The 21,384-nt window shown below is 38.4% G+C and overlaps 1 protein-coding gene across 1 annotated transcript in view; it reads right to left on the bottom strand.

Moving 5' to 3' along the window:
- Positions 1 to 21,384, bottom strand: part of LOC128236203 (neuronal acetylcholine receptor subunit alpha-6-like) — a 43,304-nt gene that overhangs the window by 15,865 nt on the left and 6,055 nt on the right. Inside the window, exons 2-3 of the mRNA XM_052951090.1 lie at positions 17,112 to 17,345; positions 15,913 to 16,037 (exon numbers count right to left, since the gene is read on the bottom strand). Of these exons, the coding sequence (XP_052807050.1) occupies positions 15,913 to 16,037; positions 17,112 to 17,292 (306 nt within the window). The 5' untranslated portion in view covers positions 17,293 to 17,345. The remainder of the gene's footprint in view (positions 1 to 15,912; positions 16,038 to 17,111; positions 17,346 to 21,384) is intronic.

Here is a 21,384-nt window from a genome sequence, read left to right as displayed (position 1 = left end):
TGTATATGTATATGGACTAGATTGTATCACCGAGCGTCACAGCGTATGTTGTACTTCATAGGTTTGTTTATGTATATGGACTAGATTGTATCACCGAGCGTCACCGCGTATGTTGTACTTCATCGGTTTGTATATGTATATGGAATAGATTGTATCACTGAGCGTCACAGCGTATGTTGTACTTTATCGGTTTGTTAATGTTTATGGACTTGATTCTATCACCGAGCGTCATCGCGCATGTTGTACTTCATCGGATTGTATATGTATATGAAATAGATTGTATCACCGAGCGTCACCGCGCATGTTGTACTTCATTGGTTTGTATATGTATATGGAATAGATTGTATCACCGAGAGTCACCACGTATGTTGTACTTCATTGGTTTGTATATGTATATGAAAAAGATTGTATCACCGAGCGTCACCGCGTATGTTGTACTTCATCGGTTTGTTAATGTATATGGACTAGATTGTATCACCGAGCGTCATCGCGCATGTTGTACTTCATCGGTTTGTATATGTATATGGAATAGATTGTATCACCGAGCGTCACTGCGTATGTTGTACTTCATCGGTTTGTTAATGTATATGGAATAGATTGTATCACCGAGCGTCACCGCGCATGTTGTACTTCATCGGTTTGTATATGTATATGGAATAGATTGTATCACCGAGCGTCACAGCGTATGTTGTACTTCATCGGTTTGTATATGTATATGGAATAGATTGTATCACCGAGCGTCACCGCGTATGTTGTACTTCATCGGTTTGTTAATGTATATGGAATAGATTTTATCACCGAGCGTCACTGCGTATGTTGTACTTTATCGATGTGTTAATGTATATGGACTAGATTGTATCACCGAGCGACATCGCGCTTGTTGTACTTTATCGGTTTGTTAATTTTTATGGACTAGATTGTATCACCGAGCGTCACCGCGTATGTTGTACTTCATCGGTTTGTGTATGTATATGAAATAGATTGTATCACCGAGCGTCACAGCGTATGTTGTACTTCATCGGTTTGTTTATGTATATGGAATAGATTGTATCACCGAGCGTCACCGCGCATGTTGTACTTCATCGGTTTGTTAATGCATATGGACTAGATTGTATCACCGAGCGTCACCGCGCATGTTGTACTTCATTGGTTTGTATATGTACATGAAATAGATTGTATCACCGAGCGTCACCGCGCATGTTGTACTTCATTGGTTTGTATATGTACATGAAATAGATTGTATCACCGAGCGTCATCGCGCATGTTGTACTTCATCGGTTTGTATATGTATATGGACTAGATTGTATCACCGAGCGTCATCGCGCATGTTGTACTTCATCGGTTTGTTAATGCATATGGACTAGATTGTATCACCGGGCGTCATCGCGCATGTTGTACTTCATCGGTTTGTTAATGTATATGGACTAGATTGTATCACCGAGCGTCATCGCGCATGTTGTACTTCATTGGTTTGTATATGTATATGGAATAGATTGTATCACCGAGCGTCAACGCGCATGTTGTACTTCATCGGTTGTTAATGTATATGGACTAAATTGTATCACCGAGCGTCACCGCGCATGTTGTAATTCATCGGTTTGTTAATGTATATGGAATAGATTGTATCACCGAGCGTCACCGCGCATGTTGTACTTCATTGGTTTGTATATGTATATGGAATAGATTGTATCACAGAGAGTCACCACGTATGTTGTACTTCATTGGTTTGTATATGTATATGAAAAAGATTGTATCACCGAGCGTCACTGCGTATGTTGTACTTCATCGGTTTGTTAATGTATATGGACTAGATTGTATCACCGAGCGTCACCGCGCATGTTGTACTTCATCGGTTTGTATATGTATATGGAATAGATTGTATCACCGAGCGTCACCGCGTATGTTGTACTTCATCGGTTTGTTAATGTATATGGAATATATTTTATCACCGAGCGTCACCGCGCATGTTGTACTTCATCGGTTTGTATATGTATATGGAATAGATTGTATCATGCGTCACTGCGTATGTTGTACTTCATCAGTTTGTATATGTATATGGAATAGATTGTATCACCGAGCGTCACCGCGTATGTTGTACTTCATCGGTTTGTTAATGTATATGGAATAGATTGTATCACCGAGCGTCACCGCGTATGTTGTACTTCATCGGTTTGTTAATGTATATGGACTAGATTGTATCACCGAGCGACATCGCGCTTGTTGTACTTTATCGGTTTGTTAATTTTTATGGACTAGATTGTATCACCGAGCGTCACCGAGTATGTTGTACTTCATCGGTTTGTGTATGTATATGAAATAGATTGTATCACCGAGCGTCACAGCGTATGTTGTACTTCATCGGTTTGTTTATGTATATGGAATAGATTTTATCACCGAGCGTCACCGCGCATGTTGTACTTCATCGGTTTGTTAATGCATATGGACTAGATTGTATCACCGAGCGTCACCGCGCATGTTGTACTTCATTGGTTTGTATATGTACATGAAATAGATTGTATCACCGAGCGTCACCGTGCATGTTGTACTTCATTGGTTTGTATATGTACATGAAATAGATTGTATCACCGAGCGTCATCGCGCATGTTGTACTTCATCGGTTTGTATATGTATATGGACTAGATTGTATCACCGAGCGTCATCGCGCATGTTGTACTTCATCGGTTTGTTAATGCATATGGACTAGATTGTATCACCGAGCGTCATCGCGCATGTTGTACTTCATCGGTTTGTTAATGTATATGGACTAGATTGTATCACCGAGCGTCATCGCGCATGTTGTACTTCATTGGTTTGTATATGTATATGGAATAGATTGTATCACCGAGCGTCACCGCGCATGTTGTACTTCATCGGTTGTTAATGTATATGGAATAGATTGTATCACCGAGCGTCACCGCGCATGTTGTACTTCATCGGTTTGTTAATGTATATGGACTAGATTGTATCACCGTGCGTCACAGCGTATGTTGTACTTTATCGGTTTGTTAATGTTTATGGACTTGATTCTATCACCGAGCGTCATCGCGCATGTTGTACTTCATTGGTTTGTATATGTATATGGAATAGATTGTATCACCGAGCGTCACCACGCATGTTGTACTTCATCGGTTTGTATATGTATATGAAAAAGATTGTATCACCGAGCGTCACTGCGTATGTTGTACTTCATCGATTTGTATATGTATATGGAATAGATTGTATCACCGAGCGTCACCGCGCATGTTGTACTTCATGGTTTGTATATGTATATGGAATAGATTGTATCACCGAGCGTCATCGCGCATGTTGTACTTCATCGGTTTGTTAATGTATATGGAATAGATTGTATCATCGAGCGTCACTGCGTATGTTGTACTTCATCAGTTTGTATATGTATATGGAATAGATTGTATCACCGAACGTCACCGCGTATGTTGTACTTCATCGGTTTGTTAATGTATATGGAATAGATTTTATCACCGAGCGTCACCGCGTATGTTGTACTTTATCGGTTTGTTAATGTATATGGAATATATTTTATCACCGAGCGTCACTGCGTATGTTGTATTTTATCGATTTGTTAATGTATATGGACTAGATTGTATCACCGAGCGTCATCGCGCATGTTGTACTTTATCGGTTTGTTAATTTTTATGGACTAGATTGTATCACCGAGCGTCACCGCGTATGTTGTACTTCATCGGTTTGTATATGTATATGAAATAGATTGTATCACCGAGCGTCACAGCGTATGTTGTACTTCATCGGTTTGTTTATGTATATGGAATAGATTGTATCACCGAGCGTCACAGCGTATGTTGTACTTCATCGGTTTGTTTATGTATATGGAATAGATTGTATCACCGAGCGTCACCGCGCATGTTGTACTTCATCGGTTTGTTAATGCATATGGACTAGATTGTATCACCGAGCGTCACCGCGCATGTTGTACTTCATCGGTTTGTTAATGCATATGGACTAGATTGTATCACCGAGCGTCACCGCGTATGTTGTACTTCATTGGTTTGTATATGTATATGAAATAGATTGTATCACCGAGCGTCACCGCGCATGTTGTACTTCATTGGTTTGTATATGTACATGAAATATATTGTATCACCGAGCGTCATCGCGCATGTTGTACTTCATCGGTTTGTATATGTATATGGACTAGATTGTATCACCGAGCGTCATCGCGCATGTTGTACTTCATCGGTTTGTTAATGAATAAAGACTAGATTGTATTACCGAGCGTCATCGCGCATGTTGTACTTCATCGGTTTGTTAATGTATATGGACTAGATTGTATCACCGAGCGTCATCGCGCATGTTGTACTTCATTGGTTTGTATATGTATATGGAATAGATTGAATCACCGAGCGTCATCGCGCATGTTGTACTTCATCGGTTGTTAATGTATATGGACTAGATTGTATCACCGAGCGTCACCGCGCATGTTGTACTTCATTGGTTTGTATATGTATATGGAAAAGATTGTATCACCGAGCGTCACTGCATATGTTGTACTTCATCGGTTTGTATATGTATATGGAATAGATTGTATCACCGAGCGTCACTGCGTATGTTGTACTTCATCGGTTTGTTAATGTATATGGAATAGATTGTATCACCGAGCGTCACAGCGTATGTTGTACTTCATTGGTTTGTATATGTATATGGAAAAGATTGTATCACCGAGCGTCATCGCGCATGTTGTACTTCATCGGTTTGTATATGTATATGGAATAGATTGTATCACCGAGCGTCATTGCGCATGTTGTACTTTACCTGTTTGTATATGTATGTGGAATAGATTGTATCACCGAGCGTCACAGCGTATGTTGTACTTCATCGGATTTTAAATGTAAATGGACTAGATTGTATCACCGAGCGTCATCGCGCATTTTGTACTTTATCGGTTTGTTAATTTTTATGGAATAGATTTTATCACCGCGCGTCACTGCGTATGTTGTACTTCATCGGTTTGTTAATGTATATGGAATAGATTGTATCACCGTGCGTCATCGCGCATGTTGTACTTCATCGGTTTGTTAATGTATATGGACTAGATTTTATCACTGAGCTTCACCGCGCATTTTGTACTTCATCGGTTTGTTAATGTATATAGACTAGATTGTATCACCGAGCGTCACAGCGTATGTTGTACTTCATCGGTTTGTATATGTATATGGAATAGATTGTATCACCGAGCGTCACAGCGTATGTTGTACTTCATCGGTTTGTATATGTATATGGACTAGATTGTATTACCGAGCGTCACAGCGCATGTTGTACTTCATCGGTTTGTTAATGTATATGGACTAGATTGTATCACCGAGCGTCACAGCGTATGTTGTACTTCATCGGTTTGTATATGTATATGGACTAGATTGTATTACCGAGCGTCACAGCGTATCTTGTACTTCATCGGTTTGTTTATGTATATGGAATAGATTGTATCACCGAGCGTCACCGCGTATGTTGTACTTCATCGGTTTGTATATGTATATGGAATAGATTGTATCACCGAGCGTCACAGCGTATGTTGTACTTCATCGGTTTGTATATGTATATGGATTAGATTGTATCACCGAGCGTCACCGCGTAGGTTGAACTTCATCGGTTTGTTAATGTATATGGACTAGATTGTATCACCGAGCGACATCGCGCATGTTGTACTTTATCGGTTTGTTAATGTTTATGGACTAGATTGTATCACCGAGCGTCACCGCGTATGTTGTACTTCATCGGTTTGTGTATGTATATGAAATAGATTGTATCACCGAGCGTCACAGCGTATGTTGTACTTCATCGGTTTGTTTATGTATATGGAATAGATTTTATTACCGAGCGTCACCGCGCATGTTGTACTTCATCGGTTTGTTAATGCATATGGACTAGATGGTATCACCGAGCGTCACCGCGCATGTTGTACTTCATTGGTTTGTATATGTACATGAAATAGATTGTATCACCGAGCGTCACCGCGCATGTTGTACTTCATTGGTTTGTATATGTACATGAAATAGATTGTATCACCGAGCGTCATCGCGCATGTTGTACTTCATCGGTTTGTTTATGTATATGGACTAGATTGTATCACCGAGCGTCATCGCGCATGTTGTACTTCATCGGTTTGTTAATGCATATGGACTAGATTGTATCACAGGGCGTCATCGCGCATGTTGTACTTCATCGGTTTGTTAATGTATATGGACTAGATTGTATCACCGAGCGTCATCGCGCATGTTGTACTTCATTGGTTTGTATATGTATATGGAATAGATTGTATCACCGAGCGTCACCGCGCATGTTGTACTTCATCGGTTTGTTAATGTATATGGAATAGATTGTATCACCGAGCGTCACCGCGCATGTTGTACTTCATCGGTTTGTATATGTATATGGAATAGATTGTATCATCGAGCGTCACTGCGTATGTTGTACTTCATCAGTTTGTATATGTATATGGAATAGATTGTATCACCGAGCGTCACCGCGTATGTTGTACTTCATCGGTTTGTTTATGTATATGGAATAGATTGTATCACCGAGCGTCACTGCGTATGTTGTACTTTATCGATTTGTTAATGTATATGGACTAGATTGTATCACCGAGCGACATCGCGCTTGTTGTGCTTTATCGGTTTGTTAATTTTTATGGAATAGATTGTATCACCGAGCGTCACCGCGTATGTTGTACTTCATCGGTTTGTTTATGTATATGAAATAGATTGTATCACCGAGCGTCACAGCGTATGTTGTACTTCATCGGTTTGTTTATGTATATGGAATAGATTTTATCACCGAGCGTCACCGCGCATGTTGTACTTCATCGGTTTGTTAATGCATATAGACTAGATTGTTTCACCGAGTGTCACCGCGCATGTTGTACTTCATTGCTTTGTATATGTACATGAAATAGATTGTATCACCGAGCGTCACCGCGCATGTTGTACTTCATTGGTTTGTATATGTACATGAAATAGATTGTATCACCGAGCGTCATCGCGCATGTTGTACTTCATCGGTTTGTATATGTATATGGACTAGATTGTATCACCGAGCGTCATCGCGCATGTTGTACTTCATCGGTTTGTTAATGCATATGGACTAGATTGTATCACCGAGCGTCATCGCGCATGTTGTACTTCATCGGTTTGTTAATGTATATGGACTAGATTGTATCACCGAGCGTCACCGCGCATGTTGTACTTCATTGGTTTGTATATGTATATGGAATAGATTGTATCACCGAGCGTCAACGCGCATGTTGTACTTCATCGGTTGTTAATGTATATGGACTAGATTGTATCACCGAGCGTCACCGCGCATGTTGTAATTCATCGGTTTGTTCATGTATATGGAATAGATTGTATCACCGAGCGTCACCGCGCATGTTGTACTTCATCGGTTTGTATATGTATATGGACTAGATTGTATCACCGAGCGTCATCGCGCATGTTGTACTTCATCGTTTTGTATATGTATTTGAAAAAGATTGTATCACCGAGCGTCACTTCGTATGTTGTACTTCATCGGTTTGTTAATGTATATGGAATAGATTGTATCACCGAGCGTCACAGCGTATGTTGTACTTCATTGGTTTGTATATGTATATGGAAAAGATTGTATCACCGAGCGTCACTGCGTATGTTGTACTTCATCGGTTTGTTAATGTATATGGACTAGATTGTATCACCGAGCGTCATCGCGCATGTTGTACTTCATCGGTTTGTTAATGTATATGGACTAGATTGTATCACCGAGCGTCACCGCGCATGTTGTACTTCATCGGTTTGTATATGTATATGGAATAGATTATATCACCGAGCGTCCCTGCGTATGTTGTACTTCATCGGTTTTTTAATGTATATGGAATAGATTGTATCACCGAGCGTCACCGCGCATGTTGTACTTCATCGGTTTGTTAATGTATATGGAAAAGATTGTATCATCGAGCGTCACTGCGTATGTTGTACTTCATCAGTTTGTATATGTATATGGAATAGATTGTATCACCGAGCGTCACCGCGTATGTTGTACTTCTTCGGTTGGTTAATGTATATGGACTAGATTGTATAATTGAGCGTCATCACGCATGTTGTACTTCATCGGTTTGTTAATGTATATAGACAAAATTGTATCACCGAGCGTCACCGCGCATGTTGTACTTCATCGGTTTGTTAATGTATATAGACTAGATTGTATCACCGAGCGTCACAGCGTATGTTGTACTTCATCGGTTTGTATATGTATATGGAATAGATTGTATCACCGAGCGTCACAGCGTATGTTGTACTTCATCGGTTTGTATATGTATATGGACTAGATTGTATCACCGAGCGTCACATCGTATCTTGTACTTCATCGGTTTGTTTATGTATATGGAATAGATTGTATCACCGAGCGTCACATCGTATCTTGTACTTCATCGGTTTGTTTATGTATATGGAATAGGATGTATCACCGAGCGTCACCGCGTAGGTTGTACTTCATCGGTTTGTTTATGTATATGGAATAGATTGTATCACCGAGCGTCACAGCGTATGTTGTACTTCATCGGTTTGTATATATATATGGATTAGATTGTATCACCGAGCGTCACCGCGTAGGTTGAAATTCATCGGTTTGTTAATGTATATGGAATAGATTGTATCACCGAGCGTCAACGCGCATGTTGTACTTTATCTATTTGTTAATGTATATGGACTAGATTGTATCAGCGAGCGTCATAAGCGCCTGTTGTACTTCATCGGTTTGTTAATGTATATGGACTAGATTGTATCACCGAGTGTCATCGCGCATGTTGTACTTCATCGGTTTGTTAATGTATATGGACTAGATTGTATCACCGAGCGTCACCGCGCATGTTGTACTTTATCGGTTTTTTATGTATATATAAAGGTTGTATCACCGAGCGTCACCGCGAATGTTGTACTTCATCGGTTTGTTAATGCATATGGACTAGATTGTATCACCGAGCGTCACCGCGCATGTTGTACTTCATCGGTTTGTTAATGTATATGGACTAGATTGTATCACCGAGCGTCATCCCGCATGTTGTACTTCATCGGTTTGTATATGTATATGGACTAGATTGTATCACCGAGCGTCATCGCGCATGTTGTACTTCATCGGTTTGTTAATGTATATGGACTAGATTGTATCACCGAGCGTCATCGCGCATGTTGTACTTCATCGGTTTGTTAGTGTATATGGAATAGATTGTATCACCGAGAGTCATCGCGCATGTTGTACTTCATTGGTTTGTATATGTATATGGAATAGATTGTATCACCGAGCGTCAACGCGCATGTTGTACTTCATCGGTTGTTAATGTATATGGACTAGATTGTATCACCGAGCGTCATCGCGCATGTTGTACTTCATCGGTTTGTTAATGTATATGTAATATATTGTATCACCGAGCGTCACCGCGCATGTTGTACTTCATCGGTTTGTATATGCATATTGACTAGATTGTATCACCGAGCGTCATCGCGCATGTTGTACTTCATCGTTTTTTATATGTATATGAAAAAGATTGTATCACCGAGCGTCACTGCGTTTGTTGTACTTCATCGGTTTGTTAATGTATATGGAATAGATTGTATCAACGAGCGTCACCGCGTATGTTGTACTTCATTGGTTTGTATATGTATATGGAAAAGATTGTATCACCGAGTGTCACCGCGCATGTTGAACTTCATCGGTTTGTATATGTATATGGACTAGATTGTATCACTGAGCGTCACAGCGTATGTTGTACTTCATCGGTTTGTTAATATATATGGAATAGATTGTTTCACCGAGCGTCACAGCGTATGTTGTACTTTATCGGTTTGTAAATGTGTATGGACTAGATTGTATCACCGAGCGTCATCGCGCATGTTGTACTTCATCGGTTTGTTAATTTATATGGAATAGATTGTATCACCGAGCGTCACTGCGTATGTTGTTCTTCATCGGTCTGTTAATGTATATGGACTAGATTGTATCACCGAGCGTCATCGCGCATGTTGTACTTCATCGGTTTGTTAATGTATATGGACTAGATTGTATCACCGAGCGTCATCGCGCATGTTGTACTTCATCGGTTTGTTTATGTCTATGGAATAGATTGTATCACCGAGCGTCATCGCGCTTGTTGTACTTCATCGGTTTGTTAATGTATATTGAATAGATTGTATCACCGAGCGTCACTGCGCATGTTGTATTTCATCGTTTTGTTAATGTATATGGACTAGATTGTATCACCGAGCGTCACAGCGTATGTTGTACTTCATCGGTTTGTCAATGTATATGGACTAGATTGTATCACCGTGCGTCACTGCGTATGTTGTACTTCTTCGGTTTGTTAATGTATATGGACTAGATTGATTCACCGAGCGTCACCGCGTATGTTGTACTTCATTGGTTTGTATATGTATATGGAAAATATTGTATCACCTAGCGTCACTGCGTATGTTGTACTTCATCGGTTTGTATATGTATATGGACTAGATTGTATCACCGAGCGTCATCGCGTATGTTGTACTTCATCGGTTTGTTAATGTATATGGAATAGATTGTATCACCGAGCGTCATCGCGCATGTTGTACTTCATCGGTTTGTATATGTATATGAAAAAGATTGTATCACCGAGCGTCACCGCGCATGTTGTACTTCATCGGTTTGTTAATGCATATGGACTAGATTGTATCACCGAGCGTCATCGCGCATGTTGTACTTCATCGGTTTGTATATGTATATGGAAAAGATTGTATCACCGAGCGTCACCGCGCATGTTGTACTTCATCGGTTTGTTAATGCATATGGACTTAATTGTATCACCGAGCGTCATCGCGCATGTTGTACTTCATTGGTTTGTATATGTATATGAAATAGATTGTATCACCAAGCGTCACCGCGCATGTTGTACTTCATTGGTTTGTATATGTACATGAAATAGATTGTATCACCGAGCGTCATCGCACATGTTGTACTTTATCGGTTTGTATATGTATATGGAATAGATTGTATCACCGAGCGTCATCGCGCATGTTGTACTTCATCGGTTTGTTAATGTATATGGACTAGATTGTATCACCGAGCGTCATCGCGCATGTTGTACTTCATCGGTTTGTTAATGTATATGGACTAGATTGTATCACCGAGCGTCATCGTGCATGTTGTACTTCATTGGTTTGTATATGTATATGGAATAGATTGTATCACCGAGCGTCACCGCGTATGTTGTACTTCATCGGTTTGTTAATGTATATGGAAAAGATTGTATCACCGAGCGTCACCGCGAATGTTGTACTTCATCGGTTTTTAAATGTAAATGGACAAGATTGTATCACCGAGCGTCATCGCGCATGTTCTACTTCATCGGTTTGTTAATTTATATGGAATAGACTGTATCACCGAGCGTCACTGCGTATGTTGTACTTCATCGGTTTGTTAATGTATATGGACTAGATTGTATCACCGAGCGTCATCGCGCATGTTGTACTTCATCGGTTTGTTAATGTATATGGACTAGATTGTATCACCGAGCGTCACCGCGCATGTTGTACTTCATCGGTTTGTTAATGTATATAGACAAGATTGTATCACCGAGCGTCACCGCGCATGTTGTACTTCATCGGTTTGTTAATATATATAGACTAGATTGTATCACCGAGCGTCACAGCGTATGTTGTACTTTATCGGTTTGTATATGTATATTAAATAGATTGTATCACCGAGCGTCACAGCGTATGTTGTACTCCATCGGTTTGTATATGTATATGGACTAGATTGTATCACCGAGCGTCACAGCGCATGTTGTACTTCATCGGTTTGTTAATGTATATGGACTAGATTGTATCACCGAGCGTCACAGCGTATGTTGTACTTCATCGGTTTGTTAATGTATATGGAATAGATTGTATCACCGAGCGTCACAGCGTATGTTGTACTTCATCGGTTTGTATATGTATATGGACTAGATTGTATTACCGAGCATCACATCGTATCTTGTACTTCATCGGTTTGTTTATGTATATGGAATAGATTGTATCACTGAGCGTCACCGCGTATGTTGTACTTCATCGGTTTGTATATGTATATGGAATAGATTGTATCACCGAGCGTCACAGCGTATGTTGTACTTCATCGGTTTGTTTATGTATATGGAATAGATTGTATCACCGAGCGTCACCGCGTATGTTGTACTTCATCGGTTTGTATATGTATATGGAATAGATTGTATCACAGAGCGTCACAGCGTATGTTGTACTTCATCGGTTTGTATATGTATATGGACTAGATTGTATCACCGAGCGTTACAGCGTATGTTGTACTTCATCGGTTTGTATATGTATATGGATTAGATTGTATCACCGAGCGTCACCGCGCATGTTGAACTTCATCGGTTTGTTAATGTATATGGAATAGATTGTATCACCGAGCGTCACCGCGCATGTTGTACTTCATCGGTTTGTTAATGTATATGGAATAGATTGTATCACCGAGCGTCACCGCGCATGTTGTACTTCATCGGTTTGTATATGTGTATGGATTAGATTGTATCACCGAGCGTCACCGCGCATGTTGAACTTCATCGGTTTGTTAATGTATATGGAATAGATTGTATCACCGAGCGTCACAGCGTATGTTGTACTTCATCGGTTTGTATATGTATATGGACTAGATTGTATCACCGAGCGTTACAGCGTATGTTGTACTTCATCGTTTTGTTTATGTATATGGATTAGATTGTATCACCGAGCGTCACCGCGCATGTTGAACTTCATCGGTTTGTTAATGTATATGGAATAGATTGTATCACCGAGCGTCACCGCGCATGTTGTACTTTATCGATTTGTAAATGTATATGGACTAGATTGTATCACCGAGTGTCATCGCGCCTGTTGTACTTCATCGGTTTGTATATGTATATGGACTAGATTGTATCACCGAGCGTTACAGCGTATGTTGTACTTCATCGGTTTGTATATGTATATAGACTAGATTGTATCACCGAGCGTCACAGCGTATGTTGTACTTCATCGGTTTGTATATGTATATGGACTAGATTGTATCACCGAGCGTCACCGCGCATGTTGAACTTCATCGGTTTGTTAATGTATATGAAATAGATTGTATCACCGAGCGTCATCGCGCATGTTGTACTTCATCGGTTTGTTAATGTATATGGACTAGATTGTATCACCGAGCGTCATCGCGCATGTTGTACTTCATCGGTTTGTTAATGTATATGGACTAGATTGTATCACCGAGCGTCATCGCGCATGTTGTACTTCATCGTTTTGTTAATGTATATGGACTAGATTGTATCACCGAGCGTCATCGCGCATGTTGTACTTCATTGGTTTGTTAATGTATATGGACTAGATTGTATCACCGAGCGTCATCACGCATGTTGTACTTCATCGTTTTGTTAATGTATATGGACTAGATTGTATCACCGAGCGTCACAGCGCATGTTGTACTTCATCGGTTGGTTAATGTATATGGACTAGATTGTATCACTGAGCGTCATCATGCATGTTGTACTGCATCGTTTTGTTAATGTATATGGACTAGATTGTATCACCGAGCGTCTCCGCGCATGTTGTACTTCATCGGTTTGTTAATGTATATGGAATAGATTGTATCACCGAGCGTCACCGCGCATGTTGTACTTCATCGGTTTGTTTATGTATATGGACTAGATTGTATCACCGAGCGTCATCGCGCATGTTGTACTTCATCGGTTTGTATATGTATATGAAAAAGATTGTATCACCGAGCGTCACTGCGTATGTTGTACTTCATCGGTTTGTTAATGTATATGGAATAGATAGTATCACCGAGCGTCACCGCGCATGTTGTACTTCATTGGTTTGTTTATGTATATGGAAAGGTTGTATCACCGAGCGTCACTGCGTATGTTGTACTTCATCGGTTTGTATATGCATATGGAATAGATTGTATCACCGAGCGTCACCGCGTATGTTGTACTTCATCGGTTTGTTAATGTATATGGAATAGATTGTATCACCGAGCGTCACTGCGTATGTTGTACTTCATCGGTTTGTAAATGTGTATGGACTAGATTGTATCACCGAGCGTCATCGCGCATGTTGTACTTCATCGGTTTGTTAATTTATATGGAATAGATTGTATCACCGAGCGTCACTGCGTATGTTGTACTTCATCGGTCTGTTAATGTATATGGACTAGATTGTATCACGGTGCGTCGTCGCGCATGTTGTACTTCATCGGTTTGTTAATGTATATGGACTAGATTGTATCACCGAGCGTCATCGCGCATGTTGTACTTCATCGGTTTGTTAATGTCTATGGAATAAATTGTATCACCGAGCGTCATCGCGCATGTTGTACTTCATCGGTTTGTTAATGTATATTTAATAGATTGTATCACCGAGCGTCACCGCACATGCTATACTACATCGGTTTGTTAATATATATGGACTAGATTGTATCACCGAGCGTCACAGCGCATGTTGTACTTCATCGGTTTGTATATGTATATGGAATAGATTGTATCACCGAGCGTCACAGCGTATGTTGTACTTCATCGGTTTGTATATGTATATGGACTAGATTGTATCACCGAGCGTCACTGCGCATGTTGTACTTCATCGGTTTGTTAATGTATATGGACTAGATTGTATCACCGAGCGTCACAGCGTATGTTGTACTTCATCGGTTTGTATATGTATTTGGAAAAGATTGTATTACCGAGCGTCACCGCGTATGTTGTACTTCATCGGCTTGTTTATGTATATGGAATAGATTGTATCACCGAGCGTCACCGCGTAGGTTGAACTTCATCGGTTTGTTAATGTATATGGAATAGATTGTATCACCGAGCGTCACTGCGTATGTTGTACTTCATCGGTTTGTATATGTATATGGATTAGATTGTATCACCGAGCGTCACTGCGCATGTTGTACTTCATCGGTTTGTATATGTATATGGAATAGATTGTATCACCGAGCGTCACAGCGTATGTTGTACTTCATCGGTTTGTATATGTATATGGATTAGATTGTATCACCGAGCGTCACCGCGTAGGTTGAACTTCATCGGTTTGTTAATGTATATGGAATAGATTGTATCACCGAGCGTCACCGCGCATGTTGTACGTTATCGGTTTGTTAATTTATATGGACTAGATTGTATCACCGAGCGTCATCGCGCCTGTTGTACTTCATCGGTTTGTTAATGTATATGGAATAGATTGTATCACCGAGCGTCATCGTGCATGTTGTACTTTATCGGTTTGTTAATGTATATGGACTAGATTGTATCACCGAGCGTCACCGCGCATGTTGTACTTTATCGGTTTGTTTATGTATATAGAAAAGGTTGTATCAACGAGCGTCATCTTTCATGCCGTACTTATTTAGTATGTATATAGAATAAAAAGCTTCACCCCGCGTTAATGCTCTTGTTCGACTTCCTCGGTATATTTAAATCATTAAAAAGGTCAATACTATTTTATTTCCATATACTTTAAAAAACTATGCCGGCCCATATTGACTTTAGTTTTGATATGATAAAACACATTTTTGTTATAAAATCAAGGGGCCAGATACAATCAATTTCCGAAATAGTGTGTCTTTGGATATTTAGAACTTCAAATGACCAAGACAAATCATAGAGATGGGCAGGCAATACTAATTTCCTAGCATCACTAGCACATACTTATTTTCACCCCTTTGAAACATCTACAACGGAACTCGCTAGTGTATTTATTTCTCATACAAATCAGATTTCCTGTTTATTGTTTGTAATATATTGGAATAGTTTTTGTTTCTGTTTAAATCAAATTCAAACATTTCAATATAATGTTCACGCTTAATTGTTATTGAATGGTAATTCGTGCATAGATGCACTTTATAACATACCAGAAAAATTGTTTCTATCCCTCCGTTATCATCCGGATTCCATTTGAGGAAAACGTCATTCCAAGTTAGAAACAATTCACCAGACAGCTTAATACTCTCTTCTTGATCGTTGAAGTCGATGATTGCTGGTGGTTCACAAACGTGATAGAAAATAAATAATTAAGATACTAGCATGCGAAACTGTTTAACTCAGTACTGATCGAGTGTCGAGGCTGTTTACTGATATTGACTGTTATATTTCGACTGTTCTCAATATGCGATTCAAATAGTTTACAACTGACACGTTGTATTATATTATGATTTTTTTTTATTGAAACAACTAGGTTCTATGTCAAGTGAGTACTAAAGATTTCTCGCTTTGCAGAAGGTTTGATGTGTATGATAGCAGCACCACAAAAAGGCTTCGGAGGAAAATTAAACTAATGTTCTGTTTAATTTGCAGGATCATTATTTTGCTTCTAGACTATATAAATATAACATTTTGATAGGAAAGATACTTTATATATAAGACATGTTAAATACTATATGGAATGGGGATTGTTCATATATTTATACGATATATTTTACCGTCAAAAAGGGGAAAAACAGAAAGTTAATAAGGTGAGTTTTTTGAGATATTGAAAATTACGATTTGATAGACTTGTTTCCTTTGTCTCTGCGTGGATTAGGGAGCATCATCATTGTTGATATATTTTGGAAGGAAAGTATGATCCTAATAATGAACCGGAAAACGTTAAACAGAGTTCATGTTAGTTAAGATACACTCCGATGTACCTGCTTGTATATGCATATATAAAAAAAACAATAGTATATTCAACTTAATTCAGTGTCCTTTTAATAATAATAAGCTTTAACTTCATTCCGAATCAGAGCTCAAAACTTAATATTAAGTCAATAAGCAAATACCCTTCTAATTTGAAACGATACTTTAAAAAACCTTAATGTTATGTTTCGTGGTATGTTTCGATAGAAACAAGTTTTAAAGAGACTATCCAAAATTCAGCCGAGTTTAGATAGTGTTTAACCAATCATCATCATCTCATCAGTAAGGTCATTTATTAATTTGATTAAAACCCACTTAAATATCAGCAGCTTATAATCTTTGTAGCACACACATTAGGGAAAAACATTCCAAAAAAAACAAGACCCATTTTATATTCAAAAACCAGTTACCAAAAGTATACAAATAAAAAACTCACAAAATAAAGTAAAGGAACACTCCACATTCACGGGATTAGTCTGATTGTCAACTGGCCTCACATCTTTGTTGTACCCGTCTAACAGCTTGGCAATCAAGGCCTTGGTTTCATTAGCAGTCTGCGCTTCTATTAGTCCTGTAAACCCGATGGCCAACAGGCACAAAGTGTACGAAATGCTCATGTTTTTACTCAGATTGTTGCGATATTTCACTAATGTAATTTTATGACCATTCCCTGAAATAGACAGACATATATTGTATTTAATATTGTGAACTTAAAGCAAGTTTTGTTAATTACTATCTCGCGGCTGTAAATGCTGAATTCTTAGAAAATAAACTATCTTAAGCCGGTGTCAAAGGGATGGTGCGAGTTAGGCTCCTATACCACTCTACGTGTGCCTTATAATTCATGTAACTTTGTTTTGTTTTCGGTGAACCTCTCCTCAAGACTGTGAACATGTTAACGATACACGCTGCTCATTCAATGATGTTAGAAAATTGTATAATTTAAAAAGCATATTTGAGATTTTAACTGAAACCATCGCTTGATTGGATTATCAAATATTACTGCTTGTTTGATATAAAGATGACTTGCGTAAACTTGATAGCAAGGTACCCCGCAAAACGTGACAAGCACGCCGTTGCCCGCAAACCTATCAATGCACTAAGACAAACTGATAAAGTGGAACAATACTGCTAAGTATGTTATAATGTTCTAAACTAGGTTGGAAATTCAAAAGTATATTGAAGAAGTACTAAACGTTTCTTAAAGGAGTCAGCATTAAATTGAAAAATAAATCTAAAACATATACAAATTGTTAGTTTATCGTTCGAACGCATCGACATAATTTTAAACGTTTTATGTCTAATAGTAATATGTTTAGCTAATCGCTTACGTTTCAATACTAAGATATTTGATTCTAAAGCTTTAATGTACTTGAATAGAACCGATAGCGAAGTTTCCCTTAACATCTTGTACTCAAGCTGTTTATAGAGTGAGAACTTTATCCATGTCACTTATTAGCGCCATGATCAATTAATAGACAACACTTATTTACGACAACTTTGATTATTGGTATATTGTTTGATTCAGAAACCCTTTGTTTCCAGTTTTAAAACATATTATAAGTGTTTAAATATTATCACTGATCAAATTTCATTTCCTTTTAACGATTTTTAACAACATAAAAACTAAATGACATATTGGTAAATAATTACTCTTATTTCTTTCTAGGATTTAAGGCATTTTCATCGTCGCTGTTTTGAAATTGATCTGACATAACCTTGATATATTTTTTTCCATCTAAGTTTCAGATTTTAACCATTGTTTGCAAATCGGTCGTTTTAAGATATAATAAAAGATACGAACATTTACAAACTTCAAACTCTTTACATGAATACGTTCTTACCACTGCAATGTACGTAAATCATCTTAAGTAAAATGCGGACCTGGTAGCAACAGGTTAGAGCAACAGAAATGTCTCGGTATATATGCTTAAATGGCACATAAGTATGACATAACAAGAATGTTTTGCCATTTTAAACTTCCTGAGGTTAGATAAAATCATTGATGGTACCAGGACTGTTAGATTATGTAATCTGTATAATAGTAATTGAAATTACTAAATAAATTCATAGTATGAGTCTTGGGTGGGTGGGTGGGTGAGTGAGTGAGTGAGTGAGTGAGTGAGTGAGTGAGTGAGTGAGTGAGTGAGTGAGTGAGTGAGTGAGTGAGTGAGTGAGTGAGTGAGTGAGTGAGTGAGTGAGTGAGTGAGTGAGTGAGTGAGTGAGTGAGTGAGTGAGTGAGTGAGTGAGTGAGTGAGTGAGTGAGTGAGTGAGTGAGTGAGTGAGTGAGTGAGTGAGAGAGTGAGTGAGTGAGTGAGTGAGTGAGTGAGTGAGTGAGTGAGTGAGTGAGTGAGTGAGTGAGTGAGTGAGTGAGTGAGTGAGTGAGTGAGTGAGTGAGTGAGTGAGTGAGTGAGTGAGTGAGTGAGTGAGTGAGTGAGTGAGTGAGTGAGTGAGTGAGTGAGTGAGTGAGTGAGTGAGTGAGTGAGTGAGTGAGTGAGTGAGTGAGTGAGTGAGTGAGTGAGTGAGTGAGTGAGTGAGTGAGTGAGTGAGTGAGTGAGTGAGTGAGTGAGTGAGTGAGTGAGTGAGTGAGTGAGTGAGTGAGTGAGTGACTGACTGACTGACTGACTGACTGACTGACTGACTGACTGACTGACTGACTGACTGACTGACTGACTGACTGACTGACTGACTGACTGACTGATAGAGTGCTTAAAGTAACATGTACGAAGGCTCATCGTTGCAAGAAAAAACCCAATAGATGACGGTGAAGGAGATATGTGCTTTAATAAAACATTATTTGTTAGAAGATTATAAATTAGAAAAACAGCACATTATCCAAAGATACTTATTATAATAACAAATTACAATACAAACATATCAAAGCTGGTAAATAATGAGGAAATAAAAGCACACTTTCCACTTTCATGGAGAGTGAAAACAAAATAGTGAAGGAATACAAAGGTAAATCATTTGCATTGTTCGTGGTGTACGGTACACTGTAAAATGCATGTACCATTTCGGCAAGAGTGTCAATTCTTTCACCATCCAATCATTCCCTGGAAACAAAGATTTGTACTTAATGACAATAGGTTTCAAGACAGTATTTACTGGTACTTATCCGGCCTCAATGATATGTCTTTATTTGCCTCATCTATTGATAGTGTAAACTGGTAACAATGTACACAATTATAATTTGATATCACATAAAAGGCATTTGATACATATAACTGAGACATTCTAAACTCTTGCTAAATTAAGCGTCTGACAATTAACCAATTAGTGTTTTATTATACCGCTGAACAAACGTTCCAATATCCTCGGCCTGTTAATAAACAGCTATCGCATTTCTTAGAGGCTAGTGAAAGTAACCTCCGTCTGGACTTGTGCATAGAGCGTGTATGAATGCAATGCTTTATATAAGCTCATTTACATCTCTTAAGTAAATAAACAAAATCTTGAGATCTATCAATTGCACATCTGAATTTTGTACTACAGTAAATAATTTGTATCTCGGCCATCCTAAAGACGTTAAGACCATTGAATTAATCGTTGATTGGAATGATTCATGTCAAAATCTCCGCTTCATTGTCAGAATAAAAAATACACAAACTTAGCTTCATTATGTGGTGAACTTGGAAGAGTGCCATTGCTTAAAGATAGGAAAATGAATTTAATCAAGTATTAGAAAAATATAATTGCCCTGGGAGATGACAGTTTACAAACAGTGATAGCGTATTACAAGCGGACGACGATATTAATAAAACATATTAAAATAAAAACTGTGCCACTGAAGAAAAATGCTTTTAACATTTGTCAATGAAATAAATTCGACTGTACATTAGTGTTGCGTCAAACTCCTTGACGCAAGTCCATGCAAATTCAAACTTCGAGGGTCCTAATTTTTACACATTTCTAGAAAGAACATCCCCCCAAAAAAACTGGAGGTATTTTACTTAAGAAATAACCCAATATAAAGAAAGAAAAATAAAATATGTACGTGAAATTGTATGTTGAAGCAAGGTTTGTTTGGCCTGTACCTGCGGTAAAAGTAAACTGTGACATACTATTCCACCTGTATTGTGTATATGTGTACCTAAGGGATTTGTTTCGTTATTATGGTAAAGTTATAAAATAATGACAATTATGTATGGCTGTTATATAATGTCAACGTCCAATTTTATATCGGATTATTGTTCAACTTGCTCTGATTCCTTCGACATTGGCACACAATGCCGTCATCATAGTGTTTAACGTTCCAATGTATGTAACTTTATTATAAAAGATGTCACTATATATTGGTTTGCATCGATTTCGATTTTTTCTGGGAGACTTTTATGAAGAATAACATGTGTTTTGCTATGATATATGCATTAAAAAAAACTATTCATCTCCAAATCACAATATATTTATTTTATTTGTAACAAAATACGTATTTCATGAGACGAATTAGATGTATGCAAACTTTTGTATTGAAACCATTAAAAGAAATCACACGTTAAAAAAATAAAAATAAATAATGGAATATTTATATATTGTGTGCATTTCGTATATTTTGTAATAATGTAAGCCAATCAAACAGTGGGATTTTTGAAGGTCTGCCCACGCTTATGGAATACATTATTGCTTGATCCGCCGTGAGGCATTAATGACTTAAGATGCTTTAACTTGTAACTTGTTGTTAAAAATGTAATATGAGGTTGACGTGACTG

This window comes from Mya arenaria, chromosome 5, assembly GCF_026914265.1.
Source record: "Mya arenaria isolate MELC-2E11 chromosome 5, ASM2691426v1".
In the NCBI taxonomy this organism is placed as follows: domain Eukaryota; kingdom Metazoa; phylum Mollusca; class Bivalvia; order Myida; family Myidae; genus Mya; species Mya arenaria.
The sequence above is the reverse complement of the archived record's forward strand: the minus strand, read 5'-3'. Positions and strand labels throughout refer to the sequence as shown.